The sequence below is a fragment of the Oryctolagus cuniculus genome, chromosome 9 (genome assembly GCF_051225735.1).
Source record: "Oryctolagus cuniculus isolate XC-2025 breed Fujian yellow rabbit chromosome 9, ASM5122573v1, whole genome shotgun sequence".
NCBI lineage: Eukaryota > Metazoa > Chordata > Mammalia > Lagomorpha > Leporidae > Oryctolagus > Oryctolagus cuniculus.
The window spans coordinates 78,243,498-78,262,946 of NC_142875.1; the positions used below are offsets into that span (position 1 = coordinate 78,243,498).

A 19,449-nucleotide genomic window follows, 5' to 3' on the forward strand; every position below is an offset into this window, starting at 1 on the left:
AGAGGCAGAGGCAGAGAGAGAGAGAGAAAGACAGGTCTTCCATCCACTGGTTCACTCCTCAGATGACCACAATGGCTGGAGCTGCGCCAATCCAAAGCCAGGAGCCAGGAGTTTCTTCCAGGTCTCCCATGGGGGTACAGGGGCCCAAGCACTTGGGCCATCTTCCACTGCTTTCTCAGGCCATAGCAGAGAGCTGGATTGAAAGTGGAGCATCCAGGACTTGAACCAGTGCCCATTTGGGATGCTGGCACTGCAGGCGGCAGCTTTAACTAACACTATGCCACAGCACCAGCCCCGTGGGGACTGTTGCATTACCTTCTCCCTGTGTTTCTCTTTTCATTTGCTTCGCCTACACCTCAAAGCGGGTTTTACTCCTTCTTTCCTTATTTCATCTTACCTCAAAAAAACGGAAAAGCCTACCCAGCCTCCATCAGCAAACTGCTTCATTTCTACCCCTTATCCCTGTCCCTTCCTCCTGTCTCCAACCCTCCCTTTCTACCAGCTTCATATCCTGGGACCAAATGAGTTTCTTTTGTCCTATAAATCTTCCCCTGACCCACTTCCCAACATGTTTGGCAAACTACTTTTTAATCAAAGCTGCATATAACGCCCTTTGCCCGAGGTATCCTGGAACTCCGTTGCGAGATGGTGAGAAGTACAGTTGCAGTCTTAGGAGTGAGGCACAGTGTGCGTCACAGCATCTAAGTGATGTTTCACTAGGCAGCCCTCCAAGTTATGCCAGAAGCATACTTCCAGTATTTCTAAGACTCTCAGGCTCATTTAACCCCTTGTCAAATGTGTAAATGCTCGCAAGAATTCTAACTTAGAGGAGGTTGCTTGGCCTCCCAGTTAGGACACCACTTCCTGTATTGGGGCTCCTGGACTCCAGGTCCCGACTCCTGCTAATGCAGACCCAGAGAGACAGTGGTGATGGCTCAGGTAACTGGGTTCCTGCTACCCATGTGGGAGACCAGCGTTGAGTTCCTCACTTCCAGCTTTGACCTTGGCTCAGCCCCAACCGTTACAGGCATTTAGGGGAGTGAACTAGCAGATGGGAGTGCTCCGTCTCTCCCTTCTCCTTCTCAAAGAAAAAGTAAAATACATACAATTAAAAAAAAAAAAAGATCTACTTTAGATTGCAAGGGCAGTTGTGTGACTAAAATTCCAGGGGTCTGTTCTTCATCCATTTAAAAAAAAATTTATAGACACCATTGAAATTTGTCCTGCATGTCAAACTTTGAACCAAAAAAAAAAAAAATTCTGATTCTTTGTGATTATAATCAAACTTCTCATTCACTTGCAGAACAGGATAGTGCACTGTGGAAAATGTCTGATTAAAGGAGGGAAGTCCTTCCCAGTTTTTACCTTTAGACCCCTTTTACTAAGAAGCACTGCTTCGATCCTAATTGAGACTGATGCTTCCATCTGGATCTTTGTGGCCAGACTTTTCCTGATCTTTCAGCTTTGTCTGCCATTACTCTCTCAGGCCAGAGGTGAGCTAGTTGACTCATGATTTAGCAAACATGCCTGTGACTTCCCAACAGCATACACTGCTCTCCAAAATCCCACCTCCCCTCCATTCTCGTCATCAAGGGCCAGGTCAAACCCCACAGCCCTCATGAAGTCTACTCTGCTTGCCTGCAAGAGAACACGTCCTGTCTCCTCTGAGCTCCCTGGATGTCTCTGGCTGAGGCATGAGGCTGCACTGCCTGTGACAGCTTTATTATCTTGCTGACTTGTTTCTTTACTGGACAAGGCGTTTGTATACTTTGTTTCCCAATTAGCTCTTCAGGATCTGAGGGCAGAGATCATTTCTTCCCCCTATGCCCTGCCATCCCTGCCATAGCCCTTGTCATCCTAGGTGCTTTGTTCACCCGTTTCTCTTCTCTTCTGAAGTATAATCCCACTCAAATCAAGCTTCAGCCTCTGACTCTTTCTACAATACTTTATGTATTTGAAAGGCAGAGTTACAGAGAGGCAGTGGCAGAGAGAGAGAAGTCTTCTGTCTACTGGTTCACTCCCCAAATGGCCAAATCAGCCAGAGCTGGGCTGATTTGAAACCAGGAGCTTCTTCCAGGTCTCCCACGCGGGTGCAGGGGCCCAAGGACTTAGGCCATCTTCTACTGCTTTCCCTGGCCACAATAGAGAGCTGTGGGGAGCAACTCGGACTAGACTAAGTTACTGGAATTAAGACTTATTCTATGCATCTGCTCTCCCACAATATGGTGCTGGGAGAGGAGTAAAAACAGCTTTTACACAGCTGCCTCCAGTTCAACCAGTAACCTGCAGGGGCTGATCCCGCTCCTGATTGGAGGAGAGCAGCGTACTCGGCGTGTGGGTAGCAGAGTTGGGACTGGTGGAAGAGGACTATGAAAGAGGAGAGAGACAACATGCACCAGGAACATCTAAGGAGAACACCTGAGGAACACCTGAGCAGCCCCCGAGAGAGCCGGCCGGCGGTGTGCCGCTCCCCCGCGGAAGTGGGGAAAGTGGCAGGGGAGGTGGAAGGGTCGGTAGCCAACCCGGGAAGAACCAGCAGCAAACCCAGGAAGGGCTGAGCAGACGAAAGAACAGTGCAGGGTCCTGTGTCGTTCCTCCATGAAGAGGGGGAGCGACAGAGAGCTGAATCGGAATTGGAGCAGCCGGGTCTCAAACTGGTGCCCATATGGGATGTCGGCACTACAGATGGCAGCCTTACCTGTATACCACAGAGCCGGCCCCCATATATTTTTAGAAAAGCGTCTTCCTCCAGATTTGGTGTCAGATGTGTCTTAAGCATATTAATTATTTCTTCTTCTAACCAGTAATGAATAAGTCTAAGAATATCATAAATTAAAAATCCACTGTGTACAGACACTGAACAAGTAAGGAAAGTTTGGTACAAGAGGGCAAGAGTTAAATAAATATATGCATGATATATTGGATAAATGAAATATGCAACTGATTATACCTGCTGTCACCTAACACAAAGAAATATGAATAGTACAGTTTGATACAATGGAAAGGCATTGGGAGTGATGCTTGGAGGAAAATGTCTTGGAATAGGTCATTAGGGACCCAAGTTTTAAGGGAACACAGGGTCACAGAAGAGCATGGTTCAAGCCTATTTTTGTCTATCATTTCCCTACCACCTGCTTCCAGTATAGATACGTAGTTAGTATTAGTTGAATAAATGAATGGCCAAATGCTGGAAGAAGTAAATCCCACCTGGAGAGACTGGCTCATACAAATAGAACAAGCACATCATGCTTAAAAAGCAGCAAATTGATTTTTCTGGGTACAGCCACGGAATTCAGTGCAAAATGATTGGGTGAAAGGAGAGAAGGAAAAAGAGGAATGGCATTGGTCGTGTTGCAAGGATTTTAGTTTTAATAGATTGTAGCACTTTATTATCCATTCATTCATTTAATCAGCAGTAATTTATTAAGCATCTACTAGGTGCCTCTGCAGCATGCTAAGACCTGGGAATTCCATAGTGAACCAAACACGATCTTTGCCTTTAAGAGTCATGCAGCATTCCTGTCAGGAATTAGTAAATGGCCGCTCATTCTCATGGCCCCAGGTATGGCTACTCTAGCAGCACTTAATCCAGGACAGCACTCTATCCAGCCTCAGCCATGGGCGGTTGCTGTGGGGAACAGAGTGAGCGCCAGTGTGGAATGTGTCATCCTGACAGATGATTTGAAGGCAGTAGGGATGGTTGTAATCATAAGGAGGAACTTTCCTCCTGGCAGATTGTCTGGGATTATAGACAACTGATTGAGTAGCTGTGATACAAACCTGAGTTTATTTATAGCCCTATAGCAGCACATGTTGCCAGTTTCCTTGGTTTTGGGTCTAAATGATGGGCTAGGAAGAAAAAAATAAGAGATTCATTTTTCTTTTTTCTTTTCTTTTTTTTTTTTTTTTGTCCAAGTTAACTGGTTCTTTAACATATGTTGCTAGAGCTGTGAGTGTAAACAGATTCTACTAGAAACCAAAATCAACATTTTTTTTCTTTAATTTAAAGCAAAACCCTTAGGGTCAGATGACACAGAAAATTAATTTTACAGTAGAGGTGGAAATGAATGAGCAGTATGTTCAACAATGGTGTTTGGTAAGAAGACATTAGTTGCCTTACTTCCGGTGTCTGAAGAGTGCTGAGATCATTGCCTGGCAGAGGATTTTGGTCGCATTTTCTATGTATCTAATGTTTCTTCTTTCTCCCATCTCTATTTCTCTCTCTCTCACTTTCGCTCTCTTCCTTTTTTTTTTTTTCCCCAGGATGATGGCCTCCCAGAAAATGAGCATCAGCTGTCAGTGGCTGGAAAGATAAAGAAGCATTTCAACACGGGCCCCAAGCCGAACAGCACAGCAGCTGGAGTGTCTGTCATAGCAGTAAGCATCTGAAATATCCACCTGTAACTTTTATAAAGCAGCCCACCTAAGAGACAGGCATTACTCGGGAGGTTCCACCCAGAGACAGCAGAATGGGTCATTTCTTTAGACAGCTCAGCCACTTACTGCACTGGAGGAGGAGAGAGGCTGGTCCACACAGTCTGTGTTGCTGCAGCTCATTCCCCTGGGCTCACATCCTGATCCAACCCCCCAGGGTGTCTTGCTGTAAATGCCTTTTTTTAAGCAGAAAACCTCCCCCACACTGGACTCTGTGCCAGTGCAAACATTTTGGCCCCAAGGAAAAGAGTTCAGAGTGTCCTGTGGCCAGGACCTAGAAAGAAAGGGGAGGTGAGAGAGCCGACGTGCAGGGAGAGATTTGAGTTCCATAGATCTTTATCCTAGTCCTGAACAAAAGCCTACACATCGCAGGAAGCTTATGCAGTCGGATTTTCAGTGAGAGGGAGATGCTGTGAACACCCAGTGAAGTCACGATGTCTTGCTCCTTAGAAATTTCTGTTCCTAACATTGAAGTCTTTTAGCATTCACCATTTGATGGATGCAACTGCAGAGAAGCTCCTCGTCTCTCCTGCTCTGTACACGTAGACATACACAACATGCAATTTGCTAACAGCTCTAGGCAAAGATTAAATTGGACCGAGAAATAATGAAACCTCATACTTCCTGGTGTCATTTTCTAGAGTAAATATATTCAAGGACCAGATTGCTGGAGTTTTTAATAATTTCCTCTTTTTTCAGAGTACATTTTAACAGCATATTCCATGGGAAAAAAAATCACTTGAGCTGCTTTTCTGAAGATACTTCAATGTGGAATTTTTAGAAATTATGAAACAATACCTCATGCTTATAAGCAGTACTGAGTGTTTCACTCCTGTGGATGCTTTTAATTTGCCTTCTTTTTTGTCTGTGCTAGAGCTCCAGCTAGCACTAAAAGATAAATAAGTGACCTGTTTGATACAACCAATCCCAGATGTAGGTTACTGAATATTTGATATGGGCTTCCAGAATGAGCGAATGGTACGAACACGTACAGACTCACTGTTGTACTGTTTGCTTTCGTGTTTCTCAGCTAAACCCTTTCAATAGCAGGTTCCAGGTGTGTGGTAACTGGCACATGAGCAAGCTGACGGTGCTAACAGAGTGCACACCCTGTCAGAGGTTGCCCGAGGCGGCTGAGTTTTTAAAATCCCAAGTTGTTCTCCATGCCCAGTCTCTTTAGTTCTTTCTAAGAAAACTCAACTTTGGTGTAAATTCTCATCCACGTGTTTTGTAGATTGTCAGGATTCTTTGTTATCAGGGAACATTCAGTCAAGTCATAGTGACTCTGCACTAACCCGAACATCCTGGACACTGGTTTCATTTGTTCATGCAAGAGATAAGTCCATTCCAAACATTTGATCCCATGGTTTTCTTTTGGAACGGACTGCCAGCACGCTTGTCCATGAAACGCACTGCTCGTCAGAGAAGGCGCCTTCTCCACCTCGGTCATTTGCTTTTTGCTTCCTTTTCCCCTGGTCTTTTGTTTGCGTTAGCCTTTGGTTAAGCTTGCCTTGGTTGCTCAGGGATGCTTTGTTCACAGTGTTCTGGGAGTCTGGCGATGACTAAGGGCAGAAACTACAGGGCAATTTCCAGTTGACAGACAACATGTATTTGAAAGGAAATCCTATTTTAATCAAACCCAGATAAATTCTGAAGCCTAATCCATATGAGTTCATTAAAAGTTCATCTAAGTGCATCTCAAAACACTCCAGCGAGTATTTGAAAATCAAATTTCCACTGATTTTTTTCTTCTCCATCACAATTGGACCATTTTCAATGTAATTTTGAATGCAGGTTTCTCAGTTCAGCGTTAGCATGCCTCCCCTGGAAAATGCACAAAATGGATAGTTGGCTGTGTGATGCTAAGGTCCATGTTAGTCACACACTTACTTACTCTTCTTGCTACAAACTTTTTTTTAAAAAAATAATTAGTAACTTCACACAAATTCAAAGTAATTGGCTAGTCTGGGGAGAAATATGTCTTGTAAAGTGCCTTGTCAGCTCTTTAGCACAAGTCACAAGTTCACTACTATCATTGCTATGTCCAGCATGAGGCAGAATCTCAGTGTGAATTGCACTTGTTTCAAGAGAATCTGGACTGTCATAACGTGCATTCACTCAGCTTCTCCGGAATGCTTTTCCCTTCGAAGGCATCCCTGCCCTTCACAAGAACCTGTGCAAGGTCATAGGTCACAGGACAGGGCTGGGAATCAGAAAATGGCCAGTTTGGTGGCCCTTGTTATTACCTTTCAGAACGTCATTGGATAAGTCCATTCATATTTCATAACAGTCTTTCCATTCTTAAAGTGCAAAGGTTAAGTGTCACAAGAAAGAGAAGCCTTGGCATTAAATACTATTGTAACTCAAACTATAGCGTGACTACCAAGAAACAATATTTTGTGGTGAGGTAGGATATAAGCAGAAGCTAGAATTATCCTCCTATGTGGGATATTCTAGAAAGATCATTTGACAATTTAAAAAGTCAATATAGTTATTAATTCACTGTATCAGTTAACGTAGCATAGCATAGTAATGAAGTCAATCCATGGATTATGGATTTAAAAAATACTAATTTCAACATAAGTTCTGCATTCAGAAAGAATTTTTTCCTGGGCATATGTGCTCTCCCCAGAAGCTATAAAATAGTAAGTTTTATTTTAAATTTCTTCTATCATAGCACTGATATTTTTGGGATCACATATACCATTTAGAAAGTTTTTTTAATACCATTTAAAATAGAGTGTTTTTCTTTCATTTTGTTTCAGGAAATCAGCAATTAAATCTTTGGTCTTATAATTTATTTCTCCTTCCTTAGTTAGAAGTCTACCTACCTGCTGGAGATCAATGATGTTTACAAAGCAACTCATGATGCTTTTCTTTCTTAGCATGACAAAATTAAAGAGAGCATGCTGTCATAACAAACAGACTGCCTGTGCAGGAATAATTTTTGACACGAGCGTAGTTCCACATGTACTTGTAGTTCCAAGCCATCCTGTTTTTTGTTCATATTGTCATTTTGTTCTCCGCTTCCCACCCCCCGGCATTATTAAGACGAAAGAAAAGACAGATGATAAGTTTATATTAAGGTTGCAAGAAGGCCTTGATTTGTCTAGCGAGAATGATCACCAGCCGTGTCTCACGAGGGTCCCACGGCCCTTGTGAAAGGGGGGAAGGTGTCCAGACACAGGTCAAACAGTGTGATTAGGCAGAGCCCTATCATTGCCCTTAGAATGGCAGCATTCTGCCTCCCAGAACTCCATTGTCTCTCTACTACCTTTCCCAGTAGTTGGGGGATTAAAAAAAAAAAAAAAGCAGAACAGGGAAAGGGAAACAAAAGGTTATTAAAATGCAATTTATAGACATAAAATGGAATTAGAGATGACATTTTAACGGTGGACTTTTTGAGAGCAGAGGGAGGAAGGGAGGTATTATTAGATTTGCTCAGCTTGATGAAGAACCGATGACTAAGATGTCAGTTCCAATTTATTTTTCCTCATTTAATGCTGTTTATTATTTTAACCGATAATTTTCCTAATGCTTTAAAGTTCTTCTTTTGCATTTTGCTCATGCAAATAGAACATTTCAGTCTAATTGAACAAATCCATACTAATCAGCGTGCACATAATTGTGATACGGGGAAGCTGAGTTCTAAATGAGACCTTATGTCCTGTAAAGTAACACTTTACCTCTAGATGGCAGTAGAGAACTAGTTACTAAGTAGCCACCGTTGTGGACTGAAACACAAGTGCACACCTTCCAAGGAGCAAGTGTACTTCAAGGTTCTTTTCTTTTTTTTTTCCCTTTAAACAATGAAATGTGCATCTTTAAAAATAGGAAAACCTCATACAGCTTTCAACCAACACCAGGAGAGCCTAGTTTATAATTAGACCACCAAATCTCCCCAGTGGTTGTTAGTTTAAATGCCTGGTAGCCAGCATGTTTTTAAAATGCCTTTGTGAATTTGGAAGCAGGGGCTGTCTAAAGCATCACAGCAGTGCATCGTTCGACAGAACTCAAGAGCCTCTGTGGAAAACAAGGCGTGCAAATGGCGTCCTCTCATGGGCAGAACAGGGGAGTGGGCATGCAGCCTGTTGTTGAGTCTTCCCGTTTGGGGATGGAATTTTTATTCCCACGTAGCCAAAAGCTAACATCTTAGTCCAGGATGAACCACTTTGAAAGCATATCTGACCTTCTGTTTATTGATCTGAAGCACTTCATTGTTTATATGCATTTTTAATATAGTGAAAGATGTTTTTGTTGCATTTTTTTCATATTTTTGTAGAGAAAATTTACTGACTGCATTACACTGTATCTCTTTAGTTCAGAAATGTAATTGATTCACCTCTAAGAATAGATCTGTTTTTGAAGATGAGCTCCTAAAGACAGAAATCCAAACTGCTGTGATTTATGGGCTTTCAAAACATGATTCTTTCCCCCTTTTATTTCATAGTTATGAGGTCCTCAAAGTTAAACCTCATAGGGTAATATTTGGGGGAGGGTCCAATCTGCTTTCTCTTAGGTGGCTAACATTGATTTAAGTGCATTATTTAATTATAAAGCATTTTCCATTCAATGGCATATGAAGAGGTGTTTATATCTTTTGAAATTGCAAGGACTTTATTAAATGTGCATTCAAAAACTGCTGTAACACCCTAGATCTATTCTAACAAATTGACATTCAAGAGAGTCATGAGGGACTAGTCTCTTTTCTTGTTTTTTATTTTTTGGTTTTGTTTTTTTCATTTTGTTTTGTTTTCAATGTGTGGATTTAAGGCCTTAGCTAGTTACCCTGCAGAAGGGGCATTGTGACGATACCTATCTAGTTAGTGAAGGACAGCTTGGTCTGGAGTCTTAATTCTTTAGCACAATGTTGATCCACTGAGTTGCCCCCATTTCTCTCTGCTCAGCTGGACCACGGGTTTACCATCAAGAGATCAGGGTCTTTGGACTACTACCAACAACCAGGAATGTATTGGATAAGGTATGAGATGGTGCAGCTCAACAGTCAGTGTTTCCATGGCAACGTGCTGGCAGTCTCCATTAACCAGTTCCTTCAGTGGATAAACATGCTTTTGATTTGTTATCCAGTCCATATGCTGCTTTATCAGTTTCATTTTAATCTTGATTGAGATGCCACACCCCCTCATTCCTTTTTTTCACCCATTATTCACACTGACATTTGCCAGCTTTCTTTCCATTGCACATGCTCAGTATCAATTTCCCTTCTGGTTAAAAGGACAGTATATTTAGTGTTCATGCCAAAGCATTTTCCTGATTGCTGATTAAAGCAATGATTTCCAGTGCTCTTCTGTCCCTTAACAAATGGAAGAACAATAGCACCTTAGTTTCTATTCTATAGAAGCATATACTGTCATTTTAAAATCATCAAGCCCAACCTTGACCTTCTGAGATGGATGAAACAATGCATTTACACCTTAGTAGTAGAAGCGCCTCCAAGTACAATGGGCTATACAATGCATTGTGTGTGTTGGTTATCCTGTGTTTTCAAACCCTCCACCTTTTTGTTTTGTTTTTGTTCTATTGTTACCTCTCTTCCCTGGAAATCCCTCTATGTACTAGCTATTGCATGAATTTACTTTTCAATATTTGTAACTGTCAGATTATTTAGCTGGCTTATCTGCTCAAGCAAAAGGGTCTTTGGGAGGTATTGATTTTTTTGTAACTGGGTGAAGAATTCTATCCAATCATTTTCTATTCCAGTCAATGGCCCTGGCATTTCCTTCAAGAAACATCACTTGTGTCTCTTTAAGTTATCCACAAACAGGATGGTTTTTGATGGTTTGAGAAATGAACTCTGGGAAGTCCTAGGGAACTTTTTCCTTTCCCACTTAATGTTTCTCAAATGATCTCCAGGTAAAGCTCCATGTCTTAGCATTGGCCAAGAAAAAATCACTGGTTTTGGCATTGTTTTCCCCAAATGATGGAGCCTGTTATGGTAATGTAGTGACTGCCTGGCACTGTTTCATGGATTAGACAGCCAAGTTTACAGAAAAAAAAAAGTAGATATGTGTGTGTATGTGTGTGTATATATACATATATATATTTCATATCTGTATATAATTTTAGCCCCAAGTTTTTACTCCTAATTATTTTTCTATCATTAAAACACTCAAAACAAAGAACTTAAGGAAGTCAAAAAAGGGCATGCTTTGACAGACGATCCAAATATACCAAGGTCATGATGAATTCCAAAACTGCTTAAAGCAAGGAGACACCCAAACCTCAATAAGGTATTTTTAAAGTCATTTTTATAGAGAAAGCTGTCTATCTCTTTCAGGTTGATATACATGTAGGAGTCGCATGTCCACCTTTTTATTGACCTAAGTAAATTACTTTATAGATGTAGAACTTTATTTTTTTACCTTGTGGGAGTGAAGGGTTGAATTCATCATAATTTGCCTTGGTGCACCTTCTGACTTTTGACTTTTTAAGGTGCAAGATGATTCATGCATCATTTACTTTTTACTGAAAGCTAAGATCCATGCAGAAAAGTGCACACCTCATGAATACATGCCCCAGATTCTCACTAACTGACCCGGCAGCACCCAGATCAGGCTCAGAACAGTCTTCGCACCCCAGGAGGTTCCCCCAGGCCCTTCTAGGAAGGTCACTTCGCCCCAGGGGTAAACACTGACCCCAGAGTCTATCTGCATTAATTAGCTTTGCCTGGTTTGTACTTTCTATAAACTGCATCACACCATGCTCCATCCTTTTTTTAATTGCACGTCTCCTATCCTCAGGCATATTAACCAGACATATATGTGTAAAGTTGATATACAATTACAAACGGGCATCAAGTATGTCTAATTACAGTTGTGCATATTTGTCTAATAAAAATCACGTCTAAACACATCTAATCCCCCCCCCCCAAAAAGCTAAACTTGTAGAAAATTAAATGACTAAATTTGCAGGATTAAAGGTAAGAATAAAATGCCAAGTGAACACAATAATTAATAAATATAGACAAGTATAAAAGACCATTTAAGGAAAATCCTCGTGATGGTTCCCATCAGCCGACAAAATGACACATCGCTGAATAATGGGCAGGAGCAGATGGGAGATAATCTCTTTTTTCTTCCACACATAAACTGCTCTATTTTCCAGCTGGGGGCAGTAACAACAATGTTTATAGTTAATGCCGTACTAAACAGTGCACCCAGTATGTAAAGCTAAATTGGAGAAAGGATGCTAAAAACTCATTGGCGTATATGCTTAATTAGGAAGTTTTATAATGCCATTTAGCCCCAGAACGAACACACTCTCCTCACTGATTGCACATGCTTGCCTTTTATCTCCACGGAAGTGGGAGCATTTGTCTAACCACAGTGGCAGCCAACCTTCCAGCATAAACAATCATTACAGGCGAACATCCCCGTCCCAATTGTTGTGTTTACAAGTGCTCAAAGCTGTTTTCACTGCTCAGAGCAGAACGCTTGGGAGTCCCTTGCTTTTTGTAAGGCAGCTCACATCAGGGGCTAGGCTGGAAAAAGCAGCTCCTTAGGGTGCCCAGAACTGGCACTTCCCGCTTAATTGGCTTTGTGGTGATTGTGGAGAAGTGGTGGGGGTCCATTTTCCTCCTTCTCCTGCATCCTCTCCCTCGGGCAGCAGCATCCTCCATTTGACCAGTTTATCCAGGAGACTTTGCTCTGTCACCCAGAGTTCAAGGAGGGTATGGTGCAGGACTTGAGCTCCCTTCCGCACCCATGTGTCCCAGGAACCTGTCATTTTCCCCCCACTGAAAACCCTTGGACAGCATTTACATCCGTCACATATTCCTCCTCCTGAACACGCATCCAAAGAGGATGCTGTCGCACACATTTCTGCCTTTCTCAAGTGGCCGACAACAATCAGAAAAGAATTCTGCATCTTCAGGATGTAGACCGGGGCAACAGCGAGGCCGGGGCAACCCAATTAAATAAAGCAAATATCAAAACAAGACATGAGCTAAACATGTTAAATAAGATACAACGGGGAGGTGAGCTAGGACAAAAGCGTGGTTGGGTTCCCAGGCATGACGTGACTAAAATGTGCATATTGGATCCGAGCACCATCCTGAAACAGTGAGTAATGAGGCAGAGCGGTGGCAGCCGCGCGCCGTCTTTGCAAGGCTATTAAATGCTGTCATGCTCGGTTGTTAAAAGGAATGGGGTCAGTTAAATGCATCTTGCTTGGTGCAGGTTTGAAAGAACCATTTCTGTGGAAGCCAACAAGGAACCACAGCGCAACGTTGCTGGCCTCAGCCAAAAGTAGCCAAACACACACAGCAGGTTGCTGTGTGGTGCAGGTTGCTGGGTGGCGGAGTTCTCCCTGCTGAGTGTCCTTGCACTGCCAGAAGGGAGGGCAGAAGCCTCTGTTCCTGCAAGGGATGAGCCATCCCCCATCATCTCCAGAGGCTCCCTTTGTAACAGAATGGTTGGGGGATGGTTAATTTTAACACAGAAAGGCAGAGCTGTGAACTTCCAAACCACTCCAACTGCCATGACAGAGTAGTTTAGGGAAAGGAGTGAGGATTGGTCTAGCAGTTGTACCTTGGTACCCAAAAATGAGTTGTTGGGCCAAGAGGTTCAAAAGACGAGTGAGGGTCACAAGCAATCATTGAAAGAAGCATGGGGATAGTGAGCCATCTGTTGATTCACTGGTGGAGGTTTTATTTTATTTTGTTTTGTTTTCAGAAGCCCCTTAAAAAGAATGCAGTGACATACATGTGTCTTTTTATAATTTAAGGTACTTATCAGAAATGAGAAAAATCATTGCATTCCAAGTCCTACTCATTGGGTATAAGTTGTAGTGGGACTTCATACCTTTTCCTGAGATGCTTAATGATTCAGTATTCATTAGAAATTATGTGGCATTGTTTTTATTTTGATTCAAAAATGAACACCTGCACTCTTTTCTACATATTCATTCCTGCCATCCTTTGCCAGTGTTCCTTGGTGATGTTCACTGATAGGATATAGACTATAGCAGGTGTGAATGTGTAGGAAAGAATACATCATGAAGAACTCAATCATCAGTATCATACACATTTATTTTATCAAGAAAGAATATAGATGTCCATACACTGGAGTCAAACAGTTCTCAAATACACGATAAACATGTGCCACTTCTAGAAAGTAAAGTCTGGAAAGCCCAAACGAAACGAACTTGATTAAAGATCTGCCACCCAATGTTCGGAGAAGTCGGGAAGCATTGGGTTTGGATCCCCTCTGCCCCACTTCCTGCAGAGTGGCCTTGAGCAAGTTATATTCTTTATCTAATTTTCAATTTTCCCACCTATAAAAAGGCCTTCCAGATCTGTAATGAGGGTTGAGGCAGTGGCTTATGCACAGTGCTTTCCCAAAGGAGCTCAGAAAGTGTTGCTCTGCACACTCCTCACTTCCAGGAGGAAGCCGCTGACTCCCCGTAGTCGCAGACATTCCTGAGAAAACTGCTCTCTCTCCAGATCAGAGCAATTCTTATCAAAGTAGAATCAAGAACTTTTTGATGCTCTAATTCAGATCAACTGCTGAATCACTTATAAGGTAGATTTTTTTGAATATAATATTAAATTTCACCTGAAGTAACTATAGCCAAAAATCCTGATGAGGTGTAAGTCTAAAATGCTATCCTACAGGGCGGGATTGGCAAATTACAGCCAATGGGGCCAAATCTAGCCCACAGCCTGTTTTTGTAAATAAAGTCTTATTTAAACACAACCAGCCACACTCATTTACAAATTAACTATGGCTGCTTTTGCCCTACAGTGGCAGAGTTCATCAGTTGTGTCAAAAAAAAAAAAAAAATCAGATGACCTGAAAGTCTAATATATTAACTATCTAGCTTTTTCCAGAAAGTTTTCCTACCACTGGATTCGGGAGCTAAAGTATCTCAATGAAGAGGGGTCACCTACAATGAATACAGCTTCCATGAAATGGAATGGTTCTTGTTCCATTGCCTCACAGAACAGCAGGCACATAGTAGGCCCTCAATGTCTATAAAATTAATAAATAAGTGACTGAACTCTCTAAATAAGAGAAGGACCATTAGCATAGAGAGACCTTGGTCTCCCATGTGGGTGTGTTTTGAACAGTTTGGAGTGCTTCAAAGGTTAGGAAATCAAATCACATCTCAGATGCTCTAGGATAAAACCCCATCTTTAGCAACCCAGGAGTAAGCCTCTCGGCAAGGCTGAAATTGTTTTTGCAAGAAAAGGAATAAGCCCTCACTCGGTGAGTTCTGAGTTGTCAGATGTCCTAAGGACCAACTGCCCCTGTGGCTGTTCTTCGTTTACTAGTATGAGGAACAGCAGGCGGCTCAGAATAGCTTCTGTAAGGAACCAGAGGCTTTCGAGCAGAGGGAGCTCATGAAAGTTGTCCTCTGGAGGCCCGAGCTAACCCCCACCACGTGGCTATAATTTTAATCCTCTGATGGGAGGCCACCAGAAGCGCATTGCAGAGCAAGGCCAACCTGAGTTCCAGTTAGAACAAGGTCAGCAAGAGAAGCCTGTGTTTAAGATGAGCAGGCAGAAGCTGAGGCTGGCCTTCCCGGGAAGATGACATAAGATACATAAGATAGTCACGCCCAAAAAGTAGCTTGGAAGGTCACTCAGTTGCATCCCACAAAGACCTCTGGCCATTAAAGGTCATCTTTACTTGAGGGAAAAACCATGGAAACAAAGTAAAACAGAGAAGCATGACAGTGAGCCTGATAAAATGAGAAGGGTGGCTATTTCAGCTGATTTCTCAGTTTAATTTTACTAGCAAGCAAAACATTTCCAAAATGGCAAGCAAATTGTAACTCAGTCCCTACAGAGGGAGGGCAAGCAAAGGAGTGGGTTCTGAGATTAATACCCCAGCAGCTGCACCCCCTGTTAGTCTCCTAGGTAGTATGAATAATGGATAGGCTAAAAGGCAACATGCACAATAATGTTCTTTTATTAATGAAATGAAGACTATTTGTGATGGCTAGCAATAAATTAAGAAATGCAAAAAAGGGAAAACAGTCAACATTTGCCTCTAAAAAATGCAGTTACTTAAATCCAATAATTACTGCCATGACAGAAAACATTGGCTCACAACTAAAATGAGGTATATCCCTTGCAAATCCTGCACATATTGCAGAACAGAAATATTTTTTGATCCATAGACTGTAAGGGCTATTGTTTACTAAGAGAAAAACACAACCCATTATGGTAGATTGATGGCGATATTAAGCATATTCATAGAATTGCATAGGTGAAAGCTTTTCTAGGAATCACGCATGGTAGCCCCCTTCAGTCTATGGACCTGAAATCAGGGCTCAATGTGACCAGGAAACTCGTCCAAGGTCACATAATTAGCCGAGCTAGGACAAAAAAGCTGATTCTACTAACTTCTACCTACTGCTGTTTCCAAGGGCATTAACTGAAGCTACCAGACAGGACAGGCATGACAGATATGTGGGGTGACTTGTTCTGGCAACAACACAGCTAATGCTTCCATTCATATTCTCAATTCATTCCTGACCTTCCTCCTTCATGCTGGATTTCCCTCTAACACTGCATAGATACACCAGATGGATAGTTCATTTGTATTTATGCTGATGGCCAAATCTAGTGTCCGAAATAAGAATTTGAAATATCTAGGCACTATATGAAGGGTAGTGTCATTTTGGCCACTGAACACATTCATCAAATGTATCTGTTATGAAAATAAAGCCATTGGATAGGCAAGCACTGTCTTTTATTTTATTTATGAGTGCCTGGTATTATGGCAGGCACCAAAACATGATGGCTGTTAGTTTCTCAAAAGTTTCCTACTACCATGTGTGCAGCCACCTGAGTCACTGAAATAACTGGCATGATTTTACCCTCCCTCCATTTTCATACTTGAACTAGCAGCTGCTAAGGGCTTGATGACAATTCGTGGTAGGTTTAGGCAATGTTTCTGTTTCTCTATTATTTGTTCCGTCTACCTGGCTTCCCCAGGACACTGTCATTTGTGTCCTGGTCCCAGACACAGTACAGTAAATACATTTGAAGGAACTAGGTTAGAGCTTCATAGTTGGTTACCACTGGTCAATTGCAGAATCTACAGAGTTCTTGCTCACCTCTAAGCTGTGATAATTAGCAACGAATGTGATACTGTGGAGAAGTGGGGACTTACTTATTAGACAGTTAGGAGTCCCATGGCAAGTTCATTCATGCACGTGCCAACAAAGCTGCACCCCTGAATGAAATTGCTAGTAAAATAACACAACTGTTAAGAAGCCTTCTTAGTGGGCCAGCAAGCCTGAACCAGGTGAAGGACATTCTTACTTTACTCTGGAGACATTGAGAGACTCCATTTGCTTGACTTCTGGGAATATTTTGTGATTAAAGAGTTGCTTTTTGGGCGGCGCCGTGGCTCACTTGGGTAATCCTCTGCCTGAGGCGCCGGCACCCCGGGTTCTTGTCCCGGTTGGGGTGCCAGAGTCTGACCTGGTTGCTGCTCTTCCAGTCCAGCTCTCTGCTGTGGCCTGGGAAGGCAGTGGAAGATGGCTCAAGTGCTTGGGCCCTGCACCCACATGGGAGACCAGGAGGAAGCACCTGGCTCCTGGCTTTGGATCAGTGCAGCACGCTGGTCGTAGCGGCCATTTGGGGAGTAAACCAATGGAAGGAAGACCTTTCTCTCTGTCTCTCTCTCTCTCTCTGACTGTCTAACTCTGCCTGTCAAAAAGAATAGAAAACAAAGAAAGAGTTGCCTTTCAGAAATGGTTGAAAGAGCCCAGAATTTAAATCTGTAATACAGCACTTTAGAGAACAAGTTATGTTTCAAATACTTATATATATATATATGTATATATATATTATTACTTGAGTTACATATTTTTAATGATAATACCTTTTTAAAATTATATAATGACATATAGTTCTATTTCTTTGTGGAATTCATCTGTCCTGACCTACCTTTAAGACCTACAGTTTTTAGTTTTGAAAGATGAACTCCTCATATTTTAGAGGCAAGTTAATTTTATAGCCATAATTAAAATCCTAAAGATATCATATATGACAGAGCTTACTGTGATAAGAAATCAGGCCACAATAAATGTTTGTTGAATGGATAAGTGCATGAGTATACCATAACATTAACTTTATCTGACATAGGAATTTGATCATACATGAAATGTAAATTATATTCTTAAATATTGGCTCAATACTCTTCACTTCTTACGCTTATTTTAGAGAGCTGCTTTAGATTCTGTTTTCTCTTGTTGCTATTCAGAAAGGACGTAATCACCTAAAATAACTCTGTATTCATAAGAAATATTGCATAGGAGCCCAATATTTGTGCCACAGTCTGCTAAGCATTACGGAAAATGCAAAGTTGCAAATCTTACCATAGAGGTATTTACATGGTATTTGGAAAATATGCAAAGAAAAGATGTAAGAGGTTAGTGTACAATGAAGTGCCAAAAGTTTCCTCCAGACTTTGGCCAATTCTTGCCTGAGGAGTTTAAGGGGTTTATGGTGGAGTGTGTCATTTGATCGAGTCTTGGAAAACAAATAAATTCGAGTGGTCAGAGAGGAGGAGAGGTCGTTTCAGGTTGTGAACACCTTGAGACACGAGTGGAGATGAAAATGATTAATGTACCTTTAGAGATCTACCCATTAGGACTGTCTTGATGACAAAAGAAGAAAACCCAAACTAAACTGGCTCATGCAAAACAGGACTGTATTATTTTGCATGGCCTGAAAGGTCCACAGGTAGGGTCTGGCCTCAGGGACGAGTGGGCTCAGCACTGAGGCAAGACTTGACTACTTTTCCATCCTTCAGCCCTGCTTTAGTCTTAGACTCCACAAGATACCAGGATGTGAGAAGCAGCTCCAGGGCTACCACCCTGTCAAAAACAGGGTTTAGTGTATTGGTGAAGACCCAGCAAAAATCTTACTGTGGCCCATTGACAGAGTAGGGTACCTATCCTGACCCAATCCTGGATATTGAGGAATGTAGTAAACTCACTCCTGTGCCACCCCAAGCAATGGCAGTAGGGTCGCCCTCACTGGAACCTTAGATGATGAGAGTGGACAGGCTGCCTGATGCAGAATGGGATTGAGTACCCAATAGTTCCTCACTTGCTGCCCCCGAGGGAGGTTTCTCTGATCATGAGCATGGGAAAGTGCTTGTCTTTGGTGGCCTTTGAATCTGCCTGTGGTCAGTGTCTTCTCTCCACTCATACTGTGCACAAAGGGAAAAGAACAAACTACTAGAGTGCAAGGAATCCACTTCATTGTTTCAGTAAATTTCAGAGCAAATAAATTTTCCAAAGGGAAAATAAGATATGGTTAGTTAAGGGCAGAGTAACCAGATGCTGTGCTGGAAAACCCAACGCCTGCTAATGGGGTTATGAGTCTACTGATGTCATGGATCATTTTGAGTAAGAACATGAATTAAACCCGGGAAGCTTTTATTGTAAGCACAGTGCAAGGGCTTAGACACAGAATTGGACTTTATGAGAAATTGTAAATAAATTGGACCTTGTAGAAATGGACCTGTCAGCTGAATGAGTGCAGTGTGGACTGAGCTTTGGGTGCATCAGAGAGGAAAAGGTGACTTCTGTTGCACTTCCCCATATTCTAAAAGCCACAAGGTTCATAGCAGACATGTTGTATGTATGTTGGACTGTGGAGAATGCAGAGAGGACATCCAAGACTGGCTCTTGGCCCTCCAAAGAGTTAACAGTAAATTGGAATTGATTATTATGAGATATTATGGGATATCCCATAATTATGCAATATTTGGGGATAGGCAAGATACAGTGAGGGAAATGCATACTACATTATTATGAGAACAGAAAAGAAAGAAGCTCCTAAAATAAGCCAGAGTCCATGGAACTAGAAGAGGAGTGAGAGCCCTGGCAGCAGGGGACATGCCTGTGGACAGTGATGTTTTCTGGAACATCACTGAAAGCAAATTGGTTGAGAGCCCACAATGTTACCTACAGGCTTTCAGACTATTTCAAGGACCTGGGTGGGTTGGCAATTGGGTGGGTTTATTA

The 19,449-nt window shown here is 42.1% G+C and overlaps 1 protein-coding gene across 3 annotated transcripts in view; it reads left to right on the plus strand.

Moving 5' to 3' along the window:
• The window catches only part of DCLK1 (doublecortin like kinase 1), a 391,925-nt gene that overhangs the window by 363,696 nt on the left and 8,780 nt on the right, over nt 1-19,449 (plus strand). For 2 of the 3 annotated variants that reach the window (XM_008273545.5, XM_017350169.4), the window contains one exon: nt 4,264-4,377. In XM_008273545.5, coding sequence (XP_008271767.3) covers nt 4,264-4,377 — 114 coding nt within the window. Of the gene's footprint in view, nt 1-4,263; nt 4,378-9,341; nt 9,416-19,449 lie in introns of all 3 variants that reach the window. The other variant, XM_008273546.5, reaches the window with a different exon arrangement.